This window comes from Scyliorhinus canicula, chromosome 19, assembly GCF_902713615.1.
Source record: "Scyliorhinus canicula chromosome 19, sScyCan1.1, whole genome shotgun sequence".
NCBI lineage: Eukaryota > Metazoa > Chordata > Chondrichthyes > Carcharhiniformes > Scyliorhinidae > Scyliorhinus > Scyliorhinus canicula.
In genome coordinates this window covers 21088550-21113472 of record NC_052164.1, presented here as the reverse complement: position 1 = coordinate 21113472, position 24923 = coordinate 21088550, and the positions used below count along the sequence as shown (strand labels likewise).

Sequence of the window (24923 nt, the reverse complement as noted above, 5' to 3'; positions counted from 1 at the left end):
AATGATACAGCGGGCACATCAGCAAGTCAAAAAGCGCAAAGAATGACCAGTGGAAGCTTAAAAATGAGGGTGGCACGGTGGTTAGCACTGCTGCCTCACGGCGCCAAGGACCCGGGTTCGATCCTGGCCCCAGGTCATTGTCCATGTGGAGTTTGCACATTCTCCTCATGGCTGCGTGGGTCTCACCCCCCACAATCCAAAAAGATGTGCAGCGTAGGTGAAATGGCCACGTTAAATTGCCCCTTAATTGGGGGGAAAAAAGAATTGGGTGCTCTAAATGTATTGGAGGGAAAAAAAGCTGCAAAACACACCTGCTGTCCTGGAACACATATCACCTATAACATAAATCCTCTTCAATATCATAATGTCCTCACCCCGTCTGCCCCAGCATTTCACTTGGCGTCCCACACTCCCAGAGTTTGAGCAGGGGTGGAGAGTTAGCATCAACTGTTGAGGGACTGATTGAGTGGGGAGGAGAATGTCCGGTGATGAGTGTTGCAGATCCCCCCCCCCCGCCAACTCTGGAATGGATACATTCCCGACGATTGGTATGTGAGGCCCGTGTCTGTGTGAGTGCCAGGGTGACTGCCGACTGGCGGAGAAGGGCGTTGTTGCCGTGTGCCTGCCAACAGCTTATCTGCCTCTGGAGATTTTCTTCCCACTTCCCTCCCTCCCTTCTTCCCGACAATCTGCCCTTCCTGTCAACGGGAGATGCAGGAACTTTAACGCCGGCAGCGAGCAGAAGCAACATTTCCAAACACCCCGACACACACCCACAGAGTCTGGAGCAGCGCTGCCTCCTCTCTACCTCTCAGACCCGCCGCAGACACGGAACATGTCAGAGCACCGCTTGATGGTGGAGGAACTCAACGAGCTCTTGGCGAACGACAGCGGCTTCTACAGCCTCCCATCCCAGCACTGCAATGAAGTTTACTCCAGGATCTATGTAGGCAATGCGTAAGTGTAGCGATTACAGTTTGCTCCATACAAAAGCCAGACGCCTGTTGTGAAATCTCTTCTGAGCAAATCGATTGTAGGTTTATCTGATCTTGGCAGTGAGCGACTATACCTTTAATCATGCTTGAGTGTATTTACTAATGTGTTCCAAACAATGTTTTTAACCGGTCAGATTTTGGTTCCTGATCCCCCAACAATTAATTCATATATAGATGTTGCCATTCTTTTAAAATAGTATTGACTAAAAAGGTACAAGTGACCTTTTTGACTGGACAATCAAGTTTCTGTTTATCCCTGCTATACAGAGGCATGTTCACTGGAGTTTACTGGAGGCAAATTGTCCAGAATATTTTAGTTTGCGTCCTGCCCCTGTTGCTACCCAGAAACTGTAGTCAGGGACTGGAGTTTTCTGTGGAGCTTTTCCTGCAGCAGGTGTAAGGATGATTTAACAGCCCACCTGGGGCCTAATGCAAAGATCCGATTGCCACATTGAAATATATTCGCAATAAAAAATATATGTGTGCAATAAAGCACAGATATGTCTGCTTAGAAAGCTGTCAGGCCCTTATTCAAGTGAGTGACAAAAACTTAAGCTGAGGTCTCGGGTTGAAGGAGAGGGGACGCCCACTGCTGATCACTGGGCAGTGACCCTCCTGAAAAATGTACAAGTGTGAATCTGAGGTGAAGGTAGGATTGAGCAATGGGCAGCACGGTGGCACAGTGGTTAGCACCGCTGCCTCGCGGCGCCGAGGGCCCGGGTTCGATCCCGGTCCGTGTGGAATTTGCACATTCTCCCCGTGTGTGTGGGTTTCACCCCCACGACCCAAAGATTAAGGGCAGCATGGTAGCACACGTGGCTAGCACTGTGGCTTCACAGCGCCAAGATCCCAGGTTCGATTCCCCGCTGGGTCACTGTCAGTGTGGAGTCTGCACGTTCTCCTTGTGTCTGTGTGGGTTTCCTCCAGGTGCTCCGGTTTCTTCCCACAGTCCAAAGATGTGTAGGTTAGGTGGATTAGCCATGATAAATTGCCCTTAGTGACCAAAAAGAAGATAGGAGGGGTTATTGGGTTATGGGGATAGGATGGAAGTGAGGGCTTAAGTGGGCCGGTGTAGACTCGATGGGCCGAATGGCCTACTTCTGCACTGTATGTTCTATGTGCAGGATAGGTAGATTGGCCATACAAAATTGCCCCTTAATTGGAAAATTTTTAAAAAGGATTTAACTCGGCAGGTATACCCATCACAGTCAAATAGCCTACCCATTAAAATTGATATCTTCCTTTTGAAGAGTGCCCACATTGGTGGGATAAGAGTGTATATACCATCTTCAGATGAAGTGTTAAGAAAACTGGTACAGAACTTTTAAGTTAAATGATAATTAATTTTACCGTGCACCTACCAGTGGTTGATCCTTCATGCAACTTTTGGATGTGCAATGAAGGGGTTATATTGACTTGTGAAATTGTGCCCTAATATCAAAGCACCACAGGACTGGCATCATTTGTTGCACTCACAGCCTTTCCATGTGCTGAGCTCCTAATCTCAGCTACACTACTAATACTCACTGAATCACAATATACAGTGCCACACTGAGGCTAGACAGCTAGAGAAAGAACCATCCTTGGTTGACCTTGGGTGAGGACCTGGCAGTATGGTGTCCAATGTTTGCCTGATAATGGTGTGTCAAACGAAAACCTCATGTACAACCCCGGCAACATGGCTCTGGATTGTACAGTCCAAAGTATTGTTTTGTTACCTTTATTTTAAACCATTTCTGAAAAAGAACTCAGACATTTCTAGACATTTTAAGTAGTTGTTTGTCTGTTCTCAAAGTAAGGTCTGATAAAGTAAGTGTAGTGTCTCCCAGTGACAGGTTAGAGGTGGTAAATAGAGGTTCTGCAGTTTTCTGAAAGAGTGGAAAAGCCTACGTTAGGAATCTGGATAATTTGTTTTCTACCCTTAAATAATTTTGAATTGGTCACTTTTAATTTAAGTTAAATTTAAATTAAACATTTTATGTTTAAATTGCTATGGCCAGAGGTTCTGGGAGTTTTGATGATGTAATATTTTTAAAGATATGGAGCAATACAATTCCAGTTAGGTCCACGTGGAATCCCAAATTAAAACCCTAAGGTACAAGGTCCTGAAGGGTTACATGAGGAGGATTGGTTGCATAAACTTGTTTCATGCTGAAAGTAAAAGGTTTAGAGACAGCGAACAGAAATCTTTAGAATGATAAAGGCATTTAATTGAGAGGGTAGAAATGTTTCCTCTGGGTAGGGTAATCTAGAACAAGAGGGCTTCATAATATTAGAGCTAGTTAGCTAGAGTTTATGGGGTGAAATCAGAAAGCATGTTTTCATGCAGAGGATACAGAAAAAACATTCCCCTTCAAAAGGCTACGGGTGCTGGGTCAAAGCCCTGGAATTCCCTCCCTAACAGCACTCTAGGTGGACCTACACCTCAGGGACTGCAGTAGTTCCAGAAGGCATCACACCACCACCTTCTCAAGAGCAACTACAGATGGACAATAAATGCTGGCCTAACCAGCAATAAAGAAAAAAATAAAAATTCCAAGATGGAGACTGATAGATCTTTATTAGGTAAGGATATTGTGAAGTATGGAACAAAAGCGGGTGAATGGAGTTGAGTCATGATTTAATTGAATAGTGAAACAATGGGGGTGTGGACATTCTTGCCTTCCTTCATTCCTGCAAACCCATTTCTTGATCCTTTGGAGTTTAGACCGCACTGTATACACAAAGGAGATTTATGGTCATTTCAACTGACACTATTCCCAACTACTGTAAAGGGATCTGCATCTGCCCATTTACTATAGTAGCTCCTGGTTTACCCGTATTTCACAGATTAATGCTTTGAAAATGCCAAAATGGTGTAGTATGCAGATGAGCTGCAGACATTTCCATTCATTCTGAATCTACCTATTTAATTTTGTTAGATTCTGCGAGATCCCCTCTCTCTCGTCTAAACTCCAAGGCACTCCATGGAGTGGCACGGTGGCACAATGGTTAGCACTGCTGCCTCAGCTCCAGGGTCTTGGGTTCAATTCCAGCCTCGGGTGACTATGTGTGGGTTTGCACTTTCTCCCTGTGCCTGCGTGGGTTTCCTCCGGGTGCTCCGGATTCCTCCCACTGTCCAAAGATGTGCAGGTTAGGTGGATTAGCCATGATAAATTGCCCCTTAGTGTCCAAAAGGTTGGGTCCGGTTATTGGGTTGCATGGCTTTAAGTGGGGTGCTCTTTCCAAGGGCTGTGTGGTGCTCTTTGTGTTGCTAATTTTAGGATGGTTGGCGTAGTGTTTGCAAAGACCACAAAATAGCTTTAAATTGAACAAAGCTATAAATTCATTAACACTACTTAATTGGATTCAACGCTTACTCCTGTATAATCTACACTCATCTGCTACTAATCTCCACACTATTACATTAACTATGATCTGCTCTCATTCACACTATCTTTCCTTCAGTCTGTTCTCTAGCTTTCTCCTCAACCTCTCTCCACAAGGCTTAGCATCAATGTCTTAAATAGTTGTGCACCTAGCCCCTCTTGTGGTTGATTTAGACATTGAAATGAAATGAAATGAAAAATGGAATGAAATTAAATGAAATGAAAATCGCTTATTGTCACGAGTAGGCTTCAATGAAGTTACTGTAAGAAGCCCCTAGTCGCCACTTTGCAGCGCCTGTCCGGGGAGGCTGGTACGGGAATCGAACTGTGCTGCTGGCCTGCTTGGTCTGCTTTAAAAGCCAGCGATTTAGCCGAGTGAGCTAAACCCTGGCAATTTTTTACATTTCTGATAATGTCACAGGCCGGTGCAGACTCAATGGGCCAAATGGCCTCCTTGTGCACTGTAAATTCTATGATATGATTCTATGAATCCCTACAGTGCAGAAGGAGGGATTCAGCCTATAAAGTCTGCACCGGCCCTACTCCCGAGTATCGATTGCTGGCTCCCTGGTCTGCCATCTGCATTCAGCAACTGGAATTCAGCCTCAGCAGAGAACCCAACTTCTGACTGGAAGATTCCCACCACCTGTGACTGGGGAGCAGTTCCCGCCAGCGAGGCTCTTCAGAAAATGGGCCGAAAGGCAGGACCAGGCTGAAAAACCGCCACACTGTTTGGTGACAGGACCTTAAACCTGGTGTGGCCAGAACTACACACAGTATTCAAAGTGTGGGCTGACCTGATTGTGATAAAATTTGATCAACAATTTGATTTCTACTGCTTTGCTGCAAAGTTTAACATTTTGTAGACTTGTTGCTTGATACCCTATAGTGCCGTGACATTTTTGAGTGAAGCCTACTAAGGCTTCTTGCACACTTTTAACATCCTCATTAGCTAGTCGAAGATGTGCCACCGATTGAATTGTCCAACCGTAGAGCCACAGAATTCCTGCAGTGCATAAGGATACCATTGGGCTCGTCGTGTCTGAAAGAGAACCCTACCTAGGCGCACTCCCTTGCCCTATCCCCATAACCCCACCTAACCTGCACATCTTTGGACACTAAGAGGCAATTAATTACGGTCAATCCACCTGACCTGCACAACTGTGGGAGGAAACCGGAGCACCCAGAGGAAATCCACACATACACAAGGAGAAGTGAAAACTCCACACAGTCACCCAAGGCCGGAATTGAACCCGGGTCCCTCGCTCTGTGAGGCAGCAGTGCTAACCACTCTTCCACCGCGCCGCCTTTTTAACATTTGACATTTTAACATTTAAAGCAATAAAGAGCCAATTTCACGTTTCTATATTGTGTGTGCCTGCCATCCCAATCCCAGATAATTATTACTGTAGAAGGGACAACAATGACTAATATAAATTAATAATTTATTAAGACATGAGAAAATGAGTGTTGCTAATAATTGTTGCAGAGAGCTCATGGTACCTTTATTTAGTTTTGGATGTTGTGAATGTAAAAGAGCTGAATGCTGAAGGCCACCCAAACTCTGGACACATTGCATTTTTATCTTAGCTGTAAGCAGTGATTTACTATATTGGGTTGTCTGCTGGAGGTAAAAATAGGCCAAAAAATACTCAGGGACCAATGTAAGGCTGAAGCTAGTTAATTCGGCAAGTGGAGAAAAAAATGTTCAAAAGGACAGAAACACAGCTCCCTAACTCCAGGCTGGTAAAATCTACGAAAAACTGATATCTTGTACCTAGAAATCATTCTGCCATGGTTTGCTGAGATGAAACTGGGCGACAGTGGCACAGTGGTTAGCACTGCTGCCTCAAAGCGCCAGGGGCCCAGGTTCATTTCCGGCCTTGGGTGACTGGCTGTGTGGAGTTTCCACGTTCTCCCCGTGTCTATGTAGGGTTCCTCCGGGTGCTCCGTTTCCTCCCACAGATCAAAGATGTGCAGGTTGGGTGGATTGGCCATACTAAATTGCCCCTTAATGTCCAAAGATGTGCTGGTTAGATTGGATTACGGGGATAGGGCTGGGGGAGTGGGCCTAAGTAGGGTGCTCTTTCAGAGGGTCGGTGTAGACTTAATGGGCCGAATGGCCTCCTTCTTCACTGTAAGGATCGATGGTTCTACCCTATTTTATAGTTCTAAGAGAAAGATTGTGCCTGAGGCTAGTTGACTCATTTTATATGTGGACCAACCCAGCAGCATTTGTAAGATTATTCAAGAAGATGTGACGTTGGTTGGCTCATTGCGAGATTAATTATAGTAATTTTAGCCCGAGTTGGTGAAAGATTGCCGGCCGTACACGTATATCTATACTTTATTACTGCAGCATACCTTGAATTAAGTAACCAAATGCAGTTGTATGAAGTACAGGAGTTGGGGGAATGGTGGGACTCATGTATGTATTCTTAACAATGATATGGCCCAAGGAAAATGTTACATCTGCCAGGATCGCACAGAGCTAATTATAGCAATCACGTCAGTTCACAGTGGCAGACAGCTGCTGACTTGCTGAGCTATTTGAGAATGTCCAGGCCACTTGGGCGAGCAGTCAGATCACCCCTGGAGAGACTGTTACAGATGCTTGTTTTTATTTGCCTAAAGGAATCCTTAAGTTTTCTACAGTTTACAAATTAAACCTTTGAAAAACTCTGCCTAAAATCCTGTTGCTTAATTGCTCAGCATTGTAAAGTTACAAAATATTCCAAGGGAGGTGAGGCATTTTGCTCAATGACTGAGGCCAGGCACTACCTCTGTATATTAAAAGAAATGCTTTCACTAAACTTCAAAATCTTTTAGCTTCCATTTTTTATTTTTGGTAACTCAGTTATGAATGAAGAAGAAAAGCGATTACAATCTCTCCTGGCGTCTCAGTCGGAATATTATCTGTTGGGGAATTGATTCAAACCGGCCAGCAGAGCCACTGACACCAGCCAGCATCTTGAAGTTGCTGCTGGCTGACAGTTTTAACTCCCACGCCAGTCGCATAGCCTGCCTACACATACGCTTCCAGATGAAGAAGGGCCCTTTGGGCCTGCACCCCAGCATGAGTCACTGCCCGAAGAAGAGAAAATGATTAAATTTAAAAATAAAATGGATCTGTGAAATAACTGAGCGTAATCATTCTTTTAAAAAAAGAAGTAATGCCTCGTTTAAGCCTCATGTAACTTCAAGATCAAAGCCTTAATTGGAAAGGCTGTGAAGGAGTAGCATTCTGTTGCTATGGTGAATGTACGTGTACCTCCCAATTCCCTTTTACAGATGGGGATTCTTTTTCCCCCATTGCAATGCAAATGTGGCATGGTAGCATAGTGGTTAGCACTGTTGCTTCACAGCGCCAGGGTCCCAGGTTCGATTCCCGGCATGGGTTACTGTCTGCATGGAGTCTGCACGTTCTCATCGTGCATGCGTGGGTTTCCTCCGGGTGCTCCGGTTTCAGCCCACAAGTCCCAAAAGAAGGTAATTTGGACATTCTGAATTCTCCCTCTGTGTACCCGAACAGGTGCCGGAATGTGGTGACTTGGGGCTTTTCACAGTAACTTCATTGCAGTGTTAATGTAAGCCTACTTCATTGCAGTGTTAATGTAAGCCTACTTCATTGCAGTGTTAATGTAAGCCTACTTGTGACAATAATGATTATTATTGGTTCACAAGACTATGGACCAAAATAGGATTAGAATAGATAGGTGCTCGATAACCTCTTTTTGTGCTGTGAAACACTATGTCTCTATGACTACGACAAGTCCTTAAAAGTGATGAACATTGTTACATTATTGGAGTAATTAAGTGCGTTATTCCTGTGTCTTTTTCTTCTCGTACACAGGTTCAACGGGTGGACTCCTTGTTTGATATATATTCTCATTCCGTGCAAATTCAGAATTGCCTCTTCTCCTCCCTAACCTGAACCTCGTGTTGCATTTAAGCAACAAAAGGTGTACATTCTTGTGCTGGGAGTGCAGGACTGGTTTGACAAGTTTTCCTTCCCCTTCCTTTGTGACAGGGAATCCACACCAACTATTACCGAAACTCTCATAATGAAGGGTATCAAAATTGAATGTGTGTCAAGATTTTGATTTAAACACTGAGGTGGGGGGAGACTATTTTCCTAAACTCACCTTATTGCTTCACCTCATTTGTTTCTCCATTTGTTTAAAATTATTGCTACACATAAAAAATGATCTGTGGACTTGTATTAACCTGGTTAATTAGATCTGGGGCTGGATTCTCCAAAAATGGGGCTATGTTCGCACGTCAGCGTAAAAACGCTGGCGTTTTACTCCAGACTTTCCTGAACAAAATAGAGAGCAATTCACTTCCCTGCAGGGGGCGAGCAGGGACCCTGGGAGCTTCACCCAGCTTTGGCTGTGGATACGGGTCCCCGCACTTCCGGTTCTGAGTCCGCGCATGCACATGGTGGTGGCCTCCAGTGGCCCCGCCGAGCGCCATGGTGGGCTCGGACTGCGGACCAACAGCAAGAAAGTAGGTCCTCCCAATTGGCCCCACGCTGCTTCATCTGACCCGCCCGATCGCTGCCCCGGCTGCCCAAAAAGTCCTCTCTAGGGATGGATCACCCCGCACCCCACTAGGGTGGCCACAGACTAAGTCTACAGCCGCGGCGTGTGAGTCCCGACCGGCCAGACGTGGTTAGAACCACGCCGTTGGGAAATCGGCCTATTGTGATCAGAGTATCGCTTGGAGGGCCTCTGGCAATGGCCCCCCCCAGCCATGATTTGCGGGCGAATGATTCTCCGGGGACTGGAGAATCGCGGCAGCAGCGCCGGGGCCGATTCTCGCATAAAAGTCGATTCTCCGTCCCCGTGCGAAACGAAATTTCGGCACGGGGCTGCAGAGAATCCAACCGATGGTTCTTGGAATTGAGATGGGCCAAGTAGATCAAATGTCAATGGGACAACCTTTAGGGGACAGTGATCAATGTATCGTTAGGTCTAGGATGACTCTGGAGAAGGACAAAGAACAATATCGAGTAAGTATAGTTAATTGGGGGAAAGCCAACTTCAGTGGGTCTTGGCGGAATAAATTGGAGCCAGAAGTTGGCAGGAAAGGTGACAGCTGAACAATGGATACCATCAAAGAAGTTGTTTTGTTACCTGTCTGGTAGGTAACATGTGCGTAGGTAATCCTTGGCTAATGAAGAGGTCTTCTGAATCTCGATGAAGAAGACTCAAACTCATCCAGTAGTAACAAAAGGTTTATTGAGTAACTACAACAATAATGGCATGAGTTCTTTACTTTAACTTTGATACTAGTGATAATGTTAACAAAATCTAACTACAATAACTATTTGTCACTTCACTAGCCATCTGAACTACTCTGATATTGCCCTGGTCACAGTGCACCCCCGAGAGAGCCAGAGACCCAATCTGGTTGCCTTTTATATCCATGTGGGTCCGGCCCTCTAGTGATCATGTGGTGCTATGATTACACATTAACCCCTTGTGTACATGCACATATAGAGATCACTACATCCCCCTTTTTTTCGTGTTACATATTTTCTTTATGTAGTAAAGGAAATTGAACAAACATAATGGATGCAGTTTGCAAATGCATTACATAAAATCAATGAGTTAGTCCGTCAAATGTGAATACATTTAGTCTCTAAGTTTTTTTTTGCTTGCATGAAATAGGTAGACAAATGATATTATGTACAAGTTGTGATAATCTTGATGGTTATACAAAGCCAATTAATATTTATGAGTCCAATCTTAATTAAAAAATTTGTGAGTCCAAACTTTATGAATTTGTTCGGTTGAGTTGCTTTCGTCTTCTGTTGATGAAGTGGTGATGCTGATGTCGTTATTTCTTTGTGAATGTCGTCAGTGTTCTTATGTTTAAGTGAACATCAAGTCATCATGAGGGGTTCGAATGGTTGAATCACTTTGTTGTCTGATTTAGACTTTCTTTTTTTTTCTTCTATACTAGTCGTGGCGATTCTGTGTTACACTATTTTCTGTGCTTGCGGTATTGATTATGTATGTCATCTTACCTGGACTTTTTCCTGTGCTTGCGGTGTTGATCTAGTGTGTCATCTGCCTTGAAAGCTGGCGTGCTTGCTTGTTCTGGAGCAGATGTGAATTTGTGAGATTCTTTGTCATGCCTTGGCATGTTTGTAGTCTTGTTTTGCAGTGTGCTGTGGCATTTTCCTTCATGTGCAGAGTTGTACCATGTTGTACAGGTCGTTGTTTCATTGTTGTTTCTGTCATTTCTGTGTTAGTTGTTTTTGTTGTCATTGTTGTTCTTGTTGTTTTTGTCATGCTTGTTGTTTCTGTTTTTGTTGTTTTCGCTGTTGTTCTTGGTGTTTTTCTAGTCGTGCTTATTGTTTCTGTTTTTGTTGTTTTCATTGCTGTACTTGTTGTTTTCTTGTCATGCTTGTTGTTTCTGTTATGCTTCTTGTTGTCTTTGTTCTTGTTGCGCTGCATGTTGTTTTTGTTGTTCTTGTTTCTGCTGTGCGTCTTGCGGTGTTGTCATTCTTGTTGCGCTAAATAAGTGTTACGTGTCGATGATTTGAGTAATTGTCACAGTCATTGGTGTCAGTGTTCTTGTGGTATCTGTTGCATTGAACGTTTCTTCTTGAGAATTGTGAGAATGATCTGATGTTGCATTGATGTTGGTGACATCAGTCATTTGTGGTGGATTTGATTCCTCGTCTTTGCTTCCTTTGTACTCCTCTTCTAGAGTCATTCTGGTTCACTTGAATTATCATTTGTGCTCCTCTTCAGGAGTTATTTCTGGTTCATTTGATTCACCTCTGGTTTCTTGGTGTTCCTCTTCTGGAATCACAAGCTTCACAATTTAATTTTCTTGTTGGTCTTGGTGCTCCTCTTCTGGAGTCAAAATCTTCAAGATTTCATTCTCTTGTGGAATTTGGTGCTCCTCTTCTGGAGACAAAATCTTCAAGATTTCAATTGACGTGGTCTCCCTGGACTGACGAGTAGCCCTCCTTTGATTGTTGATTGCTTCTGTGCAGATGAGCTGAGATCTGTCAGTCTCGCTGTGATCCTGCAAATCCTGTATGGGAATTGTGATTTCTTCGTCACTGATCTCACATACAGTGGTTAGACATTCAGTGTCTTCTTGTTGGTTAAATGAGCTGGGTAGACTTTCATAGTCTTCTTCTGGTGGCTCAAATAAGCTGGGTAGATTGTCTTCTAGTTGGTTAAATGAACTGGGTTCTGGTGGCTCAAATAAGCTGGGTAGACTGTCATAGTCTTTTTGTTGTTCACGTGAGCTTGGTAGACTTTCATAGTCTGCAGCTGATTGCGCAGATAAGGTGGATAGACCTTCATAGTCTTGTTCATGCATGGCGTTCGCTATGGAGTGTTGACTTGCTCCCATTTTTGAGTCTGTCACCGAGGTGTCTGTGGAGGTTTGCGCCGCTCTCTTTGTGGAGGCTTGTGTCGCTCTCCCTGTGGAGTCTTTCATCGCTCTCTCTGTGGAATCCTTCCTCGCTCTCTCTGTGGAGTCTTTCATCGCTCTCTCTGTGGAGTCTGTCATTGCTCTCTCTGTGGAGTCATGCAGTGTTCTCGCTGCAGTCGATCTGTGCCCTCTGTGTGACGTCTTCTTCTTGGGTATTGCTGTCATCCAATGTATCAACGATCTGCCATGGCATCATGGTATTGAATTCATCTACCATGAGAAAAGTAGCTTTGAGCGTTTCAACCGTGTTGCTGGTGCAATAATCATCAATTCCGAATAACTCATCCATGTCTGAGCAGTAGTCTTCAATGAACAAATCATGTTTCGGATTTGTCATTGTTCTTTCTATGTCCAATGAAAAAATCATCTGCTGAGTCGTATTCTTCAATGAACAAATCACTGTGCTCTCCTCTTTGGGTGGTGCAAACTGCTTGTGCCAGGGTGCTGCGGAGGTTATTTTTAACTGCTGGTGTAAGTTCAGGCATTGTTCTGTCTTTTGATGTAAAGAAATTTGGTTTTGCAGCTTTAAATGTTTTTTTTGTTCATTTCCGTGCATTTCCCTTTTAAGTGGCGTGCTCCGGGTCCTCTGATGTCATGACACTTGTGATGTCATGTGTAGGAATCAATTGCGAATGCGCAATTCGAATTTCCTTTACTGTGCGCTCTTTTCGCAACTGGGCATGCGCGGCTTCTCGAGTGTATTTTGCCATTTTCCTTCTTTTTTGATAAGTGCGCATGTGCATACTGGCCGGAACGCTGTCGCTCAAGATGGCTGCCAATCAAAAAGCGCTGTTGCTGCCTTGTGGTGAGTGTTCGCGCCATTTTTACCGATTTTGTTTTCTAGATACTGACTCTGTGTTTGTAAAGACTCACAGTATTGATTTTGCTTTTGTTCATAAGCAAGGCATTTTTGTATAGCAGTTTCTAGAGTTAGATATTTATCGTTTGAACGTTCTTCAAATTTTTTGTCAGATAGTCCAGAAATTAATTGATCCATTATCATAGTGTCTCTGAAATCAGCATAATCACAGCCTTGTGGTATTAACTTGAGATGTGTGATAAAATCAGTGATGGGCCCTCCGTTTCTCTAGCATTTATGACAAAAGTTAAATCTTTCCAGCATCTCTCCAGACTGACTCTTACAGTGTTCATCAAATTTTTGAGCATTACTTCTATTTTAGTATTGTCTTCACCTTCTAAGTAATTAAAGTAATTATAGTTTTCTCTAGCTTCATGCCCTCCTATTGAGAGTAGTCATGCTATTTTCGTTGCGTCAGAGACCATGCTTAAATCATTAGCTGCGATAAATAATTGGAGTATCTGTTCAAATCTTTTCCAGTTATAACTTAAATTACCGGTTGTTTCCAGCTGCCCTCGAGGTCCAATGAGTCCCATAGTTAGTCGCCGAGGATCCATTTGCTGCGAAGTCTTCCACAGTCGAATATCCGGTCTGAATTTTCTTCTCATTTTGTCGAACCTAATCTAACTAGTTCTGTTGAAGCCAACACACCTGGTACCATGTTTTGTTACCTGTGTGGTAGGTAACATGAGCTACTCAATCCTTGGCTAATGAAGAGGTCTTCTGAATCTCGATGATGAAGAAGACTCAAACTCATCCAGTAATAACAAAAGGTTTATTGAGTAACTATAACAATAATTGCATGAATTCTTTACTTTAACTTTGATACTAGTGATTAGGTTAACAAGATCTAACTACAGTAACTATACGTAACTCCACTAGCCATCTGAACTAGTCTACTTTTGCCCTGGTTACAGCGCACCCCCGAGAGAGCCAGGGACCCCATCTGGCTCTTTTATACCCCTGTTGGTCCGGCCCTCTGGTGATCATGTGGTGCTACTGATTACACATTAACCCCTTGTGTATATGCACATATAGAGATCACTATAGAAGTGAGGGTTTGGGCAAAGTCAAAATATATTCCCTCAAAAGGGAAAGTTAGGATAAACAAATTCAGAGTGCCTTGGATGACAAAGGAGGAATAAAGTAAGATAAAGAAGTGTTTTTGGCAGGTGTCAGGTAGAGAGGACTGGAAGGTGGCTAATATAACACCGCTATTTAAGAAGAGAGAGAGACAGAAGACGGGAAGTTATAGGCCGGTTAGCCTTACTTCGGTCATTGGCAAGATTTTAGAGTCCATTATTAAAGATGAGATCGCGGAGTACTTGTAAGTGCATGATAACATAGGACTGAGTCAGCACGGCTTTATCAAGGGGAGGTCATGTCTGACAAATGTGTTATACCTCTTTGAAGAGGTAACAAGAAAGTTGGACAAAGGAGAACCAGTGGACGTAATTTATTTAGATTTCCAAAAGGCTGTTGACAAGGTGCCACAATAGAGACTGGTAAAAAAGTTAAGAGCCCATCATGTTAAGGGTATAATCTTGGCATGGATAGAGGATTGGCTGACTGACAGAAGGCAGAGAGGGGGGGGATAAAGGAATGTTTTTAAGGATGGCAGCGGTGACTAGTGGTGTGCCTCAGGGATAGGTGCTAGGACCACAACTTTTCACAAATACATTAACCGTTTAGAACAAGGAACTAAAGGCACTGTTGCTAAGTTTGCAGATGATACAAAGATATATAGAGGGACAGGTATATTGTGGAAACAGGAAGCTGCAGAAGGACCTGGACAGGTTCGGGGAGTGTGCAAAGAAGTGGCAGATGGAATACAATGGGGAAAAGTGTGAGGTAATGCACTTTGGAAGGAGGAATGGAGATATAGACTATTTTCTAAATGGGGAAATACTGAGGAAATCAGAAGCACAAAGGGACTTGGGAGTCCTTGTTCAAGATTCTCCTAAAGTAGCTTGCAGGTCAGTCGGCAGTTAGGAAGGCAAATGCAATGTTAGCATTCCTATCGTGAGGGCTGGAGTACAAGAGCAGGGATGTGCTTCTGAGGCTGTATAAGGCTCTGTCAGACCCTATTTGGAGTATTGTGAGCAGTTTTGGGCCCTGTATCTGAGGAAAGATATGATAATCATGGAAAGGATCCAGAGGAGGTTCACAAGAATGATCCCTGGCATGATGAGCTTGTCGTATGAGGAATGGTTGAGGACTCTGGGTTTGTAATCGTTGGCGTTCAGAAGGATGATGGGGCATCTTATTCTAACTTACAGGATACTGTGAGGTCTGGATAGAGTGGACATGGAGAGGATGTTTCCACTAGTAGGAAAAAATAGAATCAGAGGGCACAATCTCAGACTAAAGAGAAAATCCTTTAAAACAGAGATGAGGAGGAATTTCTTCAGCCAAAGGGTGATGAATCTGTGGAACTCTTTACCACAGAAGGCTGTGGAGGCCAAATCACTGAGTATCTTTAAGACAGCGATAGATAGGTTCTTGATTAATAAGGGGATCAGGGGTATTGGGGAAAAGGCAGGAGAATGGGGATGAGAACAATATCAGCCATGATTGAATGGCGGAGCAGACCCGTTGGGCCGAATGGCCTAATTCTGCTCCTATGTCTTATGGTCTAAACCCAGCTGAATACAGAAGGTACAGAGGGGAATGAAAAAAGCAAATAAAATTGAAGAGGGGAGGGCAGCAGGGTGGTGCACTGGTTAGCATTGCTGTCTCACAGCGTCGAGGTCGCAGGTTCGATCCCGGTTCTGGGTCACTGTTTGTATGAAGTTTGCACATTCTCCCTGTGTTTGTGTGGGTTTCGCCCCCACAACTCGAAGATGGCGCCGGTGCAGAACCCCAACAGATCCACTTTTTACTTAACTTATACTTGTTCTAACCTTTTAAAATTTAATTCTAAGACTAACATTATTACTAACCTCTCTCTTTTCCCTATTATGTATTTTCTTTAATTCACTTTTCTTCCCATGTACTTAATGATCTGTTGAGCTGCTCACAGAAAAATACTTTTCACTGTACCTCGGTACACGTGACAATAAACAAATCCAAATCCAAATTGGCCATGCTAAATTGCCTGTTAATTGGAAAAAATGGATTGGGTCTCGAAATGTATTAAAACAAAAGTGAAGAGGGAGTATGAAAAGAAACTGGCAGCTAACAGAAAGGGAATCCCAAAGTCTTCTCTCAGTATATAAATAGTAAATGGAGAAATATTGTCAACTGGGGACCTAAAAGGGGAATAACACATGGAGGCATTGGGCTTATGGCTGAAGTATTAAATGAATACTTTGCAACTAGTCTTTAATTTAAAAAAAAAGTATTTTTATTAAGGTTTTGCAGAATCTTTCAGAGTAAAACAGTTGTAACAATACTATCAAAGCAAACTAAAGTGAACATTAACATAGTGTAAAAAGAGAATATACAATAACAATTAAATAGACATTACCCCACGCGACCCAGTCTTCCCACACCATCCCAATGAAGCACTCACCCATCCCCCAACCCCACCCCCCCCCCCCCCCCCCCCACGGATTGCTGCTCCTGACATTTTAATTTTCCCCGAGAAAGTCGCGACCGGCTGCCACCTCAGAGAGAACCCTAGCGTAGGCCGCCTTAAGGCAAACTTTATTTTCTCGAGGCTGAGAAACCCAGCCATGGGTTAACCCAAGTCTCTACACTCGGGGGCTTTGAGTCCCTCCACATTAATAAAATCCGTCTCCGTCTACTCGGGAGGCAAAGGCCAAGACGTCGGCCTCCCTGAGCTCCCGGGTCTTCTGACACTCCAAAGATCGCTATCTCTGGACTCGGCACCACCCATGTGTTAAGCACCTTGGACATTGTCCTCGCGAACCCTTGCCAGAACTCTCTAAGCTCCGGGCATGCCCAAAACATGTGGACATGGTTTGCAGGGCTGCCCTTGCACCTCATACAACTGTCTTCTACCCCAAAATACTTGCTCATTCTCGCTGCCGTCATGTGTGCCCGGTGGACCACCTTAAATTGAATTAGACTGAGCCTGGCACATGATGAGGAGGAATTAACCCTGCCCAGGACCTCTGCCCACAGACCCGCTTTCAACTCCTCACCTAGCTCCTCCTCCCACTTGCCCTTGAGCTCCTCCACCGGGGTTTCCTCTGCCTCCTGGAGTTCCTGGTAGATATCCAACACCTTCCCCTCCCCCACCCAAGTGCCGGAGACCGCCCTGTCCTGTATCCTCAGTGGCGGCAGCGTCGGAAAGACCACTACCTGTTTTTTCAGGAAGGTTTGTACTTGCAGATATTTAAAGGCATTTCCTGGCGGCAGATTAAATTTGTCCTCTAGCGCCTTCAAACTGGGAAAGCTTCCGTCTATGAACAGATCTCCCATCCTTCTGATGCCTTCGCTCTGCCAGCTCTGGAACCCACCATCCATCCTACCCGGGACAAACCTGTGGTTGTTACATATCGGGGTCCAGACCGATGCTCCCTCCACCTTCTTGTACATCCTCCACTGTCCCCAGATCCGCAGTGTCACCACCACCACCGGACTTGTGGAGTAACGGGTCGGAGAGAATGGCAAAAGAGCCGTTATCAAAGCTCCCAGACTAGTACCTTTACATGGCGCTGCCTCCAGCTGCTCCCACGCCGCCCCTACCCCCATTTCCTAATCATAGCTATATTGGCCGCCCAGTAGTAACTGCAAATGTTCAGCATCGCCAACCCACTAACCCCTCCCCCGACTGCGCTCCAACAGCAATCTCCTTACTCGCGGGGTCTTATTCGCCCACACAAAGCCGGTAATGATCCTATTCACCCGTTTAAAAAAGGGCTTAGAGATGAAGATGGGGAGGCACTGAAAGACAAACAAAAATCTGGGGAGGATAGTCATTTTCATGGTCTGCACCCTCCCTGCCAGTGACAGCGGGAGCATGTCCCACCTTTTAAAGTCCCCTTCCATTTTGTCTCCCCCCCCCCCCCCCCCCCCCCCCCCCCCCCCACCGTACCAGTCCCCGCTAGTTCCCCAAGGCTCTCAGCGCCATAGCTAGTGGTTCTATAGCTAGGGCAAATAGTAATGGAGAGAGTGGATACCCCTGCCTTGTTCCCCGGTGAAGCTCGAAGAACCCCAACCTCAGCCGGTTTGTACATACACTTGCTACAGGTGCCTTGTACAGCAATTTCACCCAGCCGATAAAGCCCTCACCAAACCCGAACCTCCCCAGTGTTTCCCTCAGGTACTCCCACTCCACCCGGTCAAAGGCTTTCTCTGCGTCCATCGCTGTTACCACCTCCGCCTCCCCTCCCTCTGAGAGCATCATAATAATATTCAAAGTCTCCGGACATTGGTATTGAGTTGGCTGCCTTTAACAAACCAAGTCTGGTCTTCCACTATCACCCCTGGGACGCAATCCTCAATTCTTGTGGCCAGAATCTTAGCTAGCAATTTGAATCCACGTTTAAAAGCGAAATCGGCCTGTATGACCCTCAATGTTCTGGGTCCTTCCCCTGTTTAAGAATGAGTGAGATCAAGGCCTGTGACATTGTTGGGGGGAGGGTTCCTTTCTCTCTAGCCTCATTGAAGGTCCTCATCAGGAGTGGGCTCAATATTTACGAAAATGTCTTATAGAATTCTACCTGGTAACCGTCCGGCCCAGGGGCTTTACCCGATTGCATGCCCTCTATACCTTTGACAATCTCCTCCGATTCAATTGGGGCTCCCATCCCCTCCACCAGGTCCTCTTCCACCTTTGGAAACCTCAAGTGGTCCAAAAATTGCTTTATCCCTTCCGCTCCCGTTGGGGGCTCCAACTCGTATAGTTTACTATAGAACTCCTTAATGACTCCATCTCCCCCCCCCCCCCCCCGGATCCAAGACCGTGTTACCCTCCTTATTCTTTACTACCCTGATTTCCCTGGCCACCTCCCTCTTTCGCAGTTGGTGTGCCAGCATTCTACTCGCTTTCTCCTCAAACTCATAGACTGCCCCCCTTGCCTTCCTCAGCTGTGCTACCACTTTCCCTGTGATCATCAGTTCAAACTCCACCTGCAGACTCCGCCGCTCCCTCAGTAGCCCCGCCTCGGGGGCTTCCGCGTCTCTCCTGTCCACTCGGAGTATCTCCTCCACCAGTCTCTCCCTCTCCGCTCTTTCTCTCTTTTCGCTATGGGATCGAATTGAGATGAGTTCCCCTCTGATAACTGCCTTCAGAGCCTCCCAGACCATTGCCGCTGGTACCTCACCCATATCGTTTGTTTCCAGGTAATCCTGGATGTTCCTGCTAATCCGCCCGCAAACCTCTTTGTCCGCCAGCAGCCCCAGATCTAGTCTCCAGAGTGGGCGCTGCCCTCTCTCCTCACTAAGCCGCATGTCCATCCAGTGCGGGGCATGGTCCGAGACTGTGATTGCTGAGTATTCTGGCCCCGCCACCTTTGGGATTAACGCCCTACTCAAGACAAAGAAGTCTATGCGGGAATCAACCTTATGAACGTGGGAGAGAAAAGAGAACTCCTTCACTCTCGGCCGCGTGAAATTCCGGGATCCACCCTCCCATCTGCTCCATAAAACTGCCAGTCGCTTCCCTGTCCTGGACTTCGACTGGTCCAGCTCGGAGTCAATGACCGTGTTAAAGTCGTGTCCCCCCCATGATCAGGTTGTGTGACTCTTAAGTCCAGGATTTTGCCTAGCATCCGTCTCATAAATTCCACATCATCCCAATTCGGAGCGTAGACATTCACAAACATCACCCAGACCCCCTCCCACTTTCCACTCACCCTGATATACCTGCCCCCCATATCTGGCACAATTCTCCCAGCCTCGAATGCCACACCCTTACTGATCAGAATTGCTACCCCCTTGGTCTTTGAATCCAGCCCTGAATGGAACACCTGGCTTACCCATCCCTTTCTCAATCTCGTGTGATCTGCGAGCTTTAAATCTGTCTCCTGAAGCATTGCTACGTCTGCCTTTAACCCCTTTAGATGTGCGAACACACGCGCTCTTTTGACCACCCATTCAAACCCCTCACATTCCACGTGATCAGACTGGATGGGGGGCTAACCCCCCCCTCCCCCCACTGACTAGCCATTGCCCTTTTTTAGCAAACCTCGAGCCCGCGCCCTTCGCTTGGTCGAGCGCCCCACAGGGAGCCACTGCCCCCGACCCTCAATTGGTACCCTGAAATTGATACCTCCTCTGTCAGCAAAGCTGCTGTAAGTATTCAGAATCATGAAGGGTCTGGATAGAGTAGACTAGGGAGGGGGGAGGAACTGTTCTCACTTGTGAAACGATCGAAAATGAGGGGACACAGATTTAAAGTCGTTGACTAAAGAATCAAAAGCGATATGAGAAAAAAACCTCTTCACACACCTTTGATTAAAGCTTGGAATGCACCAGCTGAGAGTGTGATGGAGGCAGGTTCAATGGATGCATTCAAGAGGGAATTAGATATTTACTTGAAAAGAAGAAATGTGCAATGTGACAAGGAGAAGGTCAGAGAATGGCTCTTGGTGAAATGCTCATTCAGAGAGCTGGGGCAGACTGGTAGGTCGAATGGCCTCCTTCGGTACTGTAACGATTCTGTGATTCTGTGATTAGACATCCTCTAAGATTGCGTTAGCCATTTTGAAGTAGAAATGGAGGTTTACATTGCAGCACGTCAATTTGCAATCCTACCTCAAATTATTGTACACTGAAGCAATAGAGGCCAATGTATTCCTGGAGGTTTCATTGCCCACCATGCCCTGCCCCCATCCTCCTGCCATTGGCCATTCAGCATGTCCATCCTCATGGTGCTCCGCCTCCACAAGCCAATAGGAAAACAAGAAAGCCCTGCATTATCCTGTTACCTGATTCTTAACTGTCTGTCAAACAACCATTTTTTCTCCATCCCTAACAGAACCAAATCATCATAACAAAAACCTTTATACAGTGCCTTTCATCACCTGAGGATGTCCCAAAGTCCTTTACAGTCATTTTGCTAGTGTAGAAAACACATACGCCACAGAGGAGGTCATCCACCACCAGCTCTTTGAACATAGAACATAGAATGTACAGTGCAGAAGGAGGCCATTCGGCCCACTGAGTCAGCACCGACTCACTTAAGCCCTCACTTCCACCCTATCCCCGTAACCCAATAGCCCCTCCAAATCTTTTTGGTCACAAAGGGCAATTTATCATGGCCAATCCGCCTAACCTGCACGTCTTTGGACTGTGGGAGGAAACCGGAGCACCCGGCGGAAACCCACACAGACTGATTCAATTAAGTAGGATGCTCTTTCCAAGAGCTGGCTCAGACTCAATGGGCCGAATGGTCTCCTACTGCACTGTAAATTGTATGAATCTATGAGTCAGACCCAGTCCCAGCTCATTCTCCATAACCCTGCATTTATTCTGGTCTTGTCTCGTTGTCCAACTCCCATTTGAGAGTTGTTACTGATTTTGCACCACTTCAGGCAGTACATTTCAGACACAGACGCTCGGAAAAACAGAAATGGTAAAAGTAAATGGGGAAAAAAATAATACGCATGCTTTTTAATGAACTTATCCTTTTCCAGGGATGCTTGCTGGAGATTAATCTTCAATTCCCGGTATCCCAGGCCCAGCCCTCCACCTACAAAGCAAGCCTATTAGGCTATGTGGAACATTTCACAGAAGTGAATAACTTTCTTTTATTTTGCAGATTTGTCGCTCAAAACCTTATGAGACTAGAGCGTTTGGGGATATCACATGTATTAAACAGTGCAGAAGGAAACTCGTTTATGCATGTTAACACCAATGCCGAGTTCTACGCAGGGTCAGGAATCGTCTACCATGGAATTAAGGCAAACGACACAGAAGCATTCAATCTCAGTGCCTATTTTGAAGAAGCTGCAGATTTCATCGACAAGTCATTAGCACAAAAAGATGGTAAGCAGAAATGTTACTTCTTGCTAATTTAATTTATAGACAATTGAGCAATTTATTTTGCAGTTTATAGTGTTCAATTCTGGTCGCCACACTACCAGAAGGATGTGGAGGCTTTAGAGAGAGTGCAGAAGAGATTTACCAGGATGTTGCCTGGTATGGAGGGCATTTGCTATGAGGAGAGGTTGAATAAACTCGGTTTTATCTCACTGGAACGACGGAGGTTGAGGGGTGACCTGATAGAGGTCTACAAAATTATCAGGGGCATAGACAGGGTGGATAGTCAGAGGCTTTTTCCCAGGGTAGATGGGTCAGTTACTAGGGGGCATAGGTTTAAGGTGCGAGGGGCAAGGTTTAGAGGAGATGTACGAGGCAAGTTTTTTACACAGAGGGTAGCGGGTGCCTGGAACTCGCTGCCGGAGGAGGTGACGGAAGCCAGGATGATCGTGATGTTTAAGGGGCATCTTGACAATTACATGAATAGGATGGGAATAGAGGGATACGGACACCGGAAGTGTAGAAGATTTTAATATAGACGGGCAGCATGGTCGGCACAGGCTTGGAGGGCTGAAGGGCCTGTCCTGTGCTGTACTTTTCTTTGTTCTTTGTTCTCACTCAAAACCCTATGGGCACATTATTTGACTCACTCTGCCATGCAATGGTACAATGCATGTTGGCCTTACATGCAGCCAATTTCCAATGCCAGCAGGCACGAGCTGGTTACCCACCAAGCCAGAGTGACCTAAATAAGATGCAGCACAATAAATATGGATTTAGATTTGGTTATATGCTTAAATAATTTTGTTTTAAACTGGAATTGTTACTATTTTGGCAGAGTTGGCACTAATCAATCATACTTTTAATTTTGTTTGTGTGATCCCATGAGAAGAATTGGCGATCTGAACCCAACTGTAGATATTTACAGCCAACATTCAACGACCCAAAGACTGAATGTGGGGGCATAAAAAACTTCTGTTTGCAAGAATAATGTCAGGATGTTCTGAATTCAGGAGGGGCGAGTGGGCCGTGTCAATGTCTTATGGTCATGTTAGAGTACCTTTAAGAAATGGGTGCTTAAGAAATGTACTTTAAGAAATGGGTATTATCAGCGATGTCAGAGAGTGGGTGGAGCTGGGCTGTCTATCTTATTTTTACTTTCGTTTTAGGCTGTTTTCTGCAGGGTGTGTTTTAGTTTTGTTTTCAATGTTGGAGCTGAAGCCAGACCAAGCAGGTGTACTGCTGTTCTCTCTGCTATCAAAAGACTGGGCGGAATTCTCCGCTCCCGGGAAAAATCGGGAGGGCCGTCGTGAACTCGGCCGAGTTTCACGACGGCCTTGGAGGTCGCTCCTCGCCCCCTATTCTCCCCTCCCGGCGGTGCTAGGAGTGGCGCTCCGTAACTCTTGGCCGCCGCTCGGTGGCCGAGAGTGATGCAACGGCGGCGCCTATGTGACGTCAGCCGCGCATGTGCAGGTTGGCCGGCTCCAACCTGCACATGCGCGGCTGACGTCACGACGGCTGGCAACTCGAACCCGCGTGGCGGCTTGATCTTGCGGGGCGGCGGAGGGGAAATATTGCGTCCGATTAAGACGCCGGCCCGACGATCGGTGGGCACCGATCGCGGGCCTGTCCCCTCCCGAGCACAGTCGTGGTGCTCATTCCCCACCAGGACCCCTACAAGCCCCAAAGGGGCATCTCACGGCGATTTCACGACGGCAGCGACCAGGTGTGGTTGCCGCCGTCGTGAAACGGTCGCGAAGGACAGGCCGCTCGGCCCATCTGGGTCGGAGAATCGCTGGTCGCCGTGAAAAATGGCGAGCGGCGATTCTTCCGAGCGGGGGTGGGAGAGTCGCGGGGGGCACCAGGGGTCATGAAATTAGTCAGGGGGCCCTCCTGCAATTCTCCCACCCGGCGTGGGGAGCGGAGAATCACGCCCACTATCTCTTGATCATTTGGTGAATTCAGCATACTCGAGGCACTGTGGGATTGGGGTGCATTGTTGACCCCCAGAATCACATTTTGAATTAAAGTTTTGCAAGTTTTCTTTTTTTATATAAACACTTTATTGAGGTATTTATGGTTTTATAACAGTAACAGAAGAAACAGTGTACATACAATTATAAACATAGTGCAAAAGCCGTCTTCCTCTCTCACAGGTCCCACCTTTTCTAACTCTACACTAAACTAACCCCGCAACGCCCCCCCCCCCACCTTCTGCTGACGGTTAATTTCTCTAAAGAAGTCGACGAACGGCTGCCACCTCTGGGCGAACCCTAACATTGACCCTCTCAAGGCGAACTTGATTTTCCTCAGACAGAGAAAGCTAGCCATGTCCGATAGCCAGGTCTCTGACTTCGGGGGCTTTGAGTCCCTCCAAGCTAATAGTATCCGTCTCCGGGCTACCAGAGAGGCAAAGGCGAGAACGTCTGCCTCTTTCTCCTCCTGGAATCCCGGATCTTCCGACACCCCGAAAATCGTCACCTCTGGACTCGGCGCCACCCTTGTTTTCAACACTTTGGACATGACACCCACAAACCCCTGCCAGAATTCCCTAAGCTTTGGGCATGTTTAGCACAGGGCTAAATCGCTGGCTTTGAAAGCAGACCAAGCAGGCCAGCAGCACGGTTCGATTCCCGTAACAGCCTCCCCGAACAGGCGCCGGAATGTGGCGACTAGGGGCTTTTCACAGTAACTTCATATGAAGCCTACTCGTGACAATAAGCGATTTTCATTTCATTTCATTTCATGTCCAGAACCTATGAACGTGGTTCGCTGGTCATCCTGCACACCTTGCACACCTGCCTTCCACCCCAAAGAACCTGCTCATCTGGGCCACTGTCATTTGAGCCCAGTGAACAACCTTAAATTGTATCAGGCTGAGCCTGGCACATGTTGTGGACGCGTTCACTCTGCTCAACGCACCCGCCCAAAGACTGACCTCTAACTCTCCTCCTAACTCCTCTTCCCATTTGTGTTTCAGCTCCTCGGTCTATATTTCCTCTGACTCCATAAGCTCCTTATAAATGTCCAAATCCCTCCCTTCTCCCACCCATACTCTGGGAACTAGCCTATCCTGTATCCCCCTTGGTGGTATGAGTGGGAAGGTTGAGACCTGCCTGCGTAGGAAGTCCCGCGCCTGCAGGTACCTAAACTCATTCCCTCCCGTTAGTTCAAACTTCACCTCCAGTTCCCTCAAGTTGGGAAATCTCCCTTCTATAAACATATCGCCCATCCTCTCGATCCCTGCTCTCTGCCACCTCCGGAATCTTCCATCTAACCTCCCTGGGGCAAACCGGTGATTATTGCAAATTGGGGACTAGACCGATGCTCCCTCTGCTCCCA

General features: G+C 46.1%; 1 protein-coding gene across 1 annotated transcript in view; it reads left to right on the top strand.

Moving 5' to 3' along the window:
* The first annotated feature begins 471 nt into the window (after positions 1–471).
* The window catches only part of dusp3a (dual specificity phosphatase 3a), a 47973-nt gene continuing 23521 nt past the window's right edge, over positions 472–24923 (top strand). Inside the window, exons 1-2 of the mRNA XM_038779675.1 lie at positions 472–957; positions 21361–21587. Of these exons, the coding sequence (XP_038635603.1) occupies positions 836–957; positions 21361–21587 (349 nt within the window). The 5' untranslated portion in view covers positions 472–835. The remainder of the gene's footprint in view (positions 958–21360; positions 21588–24923) is intronic.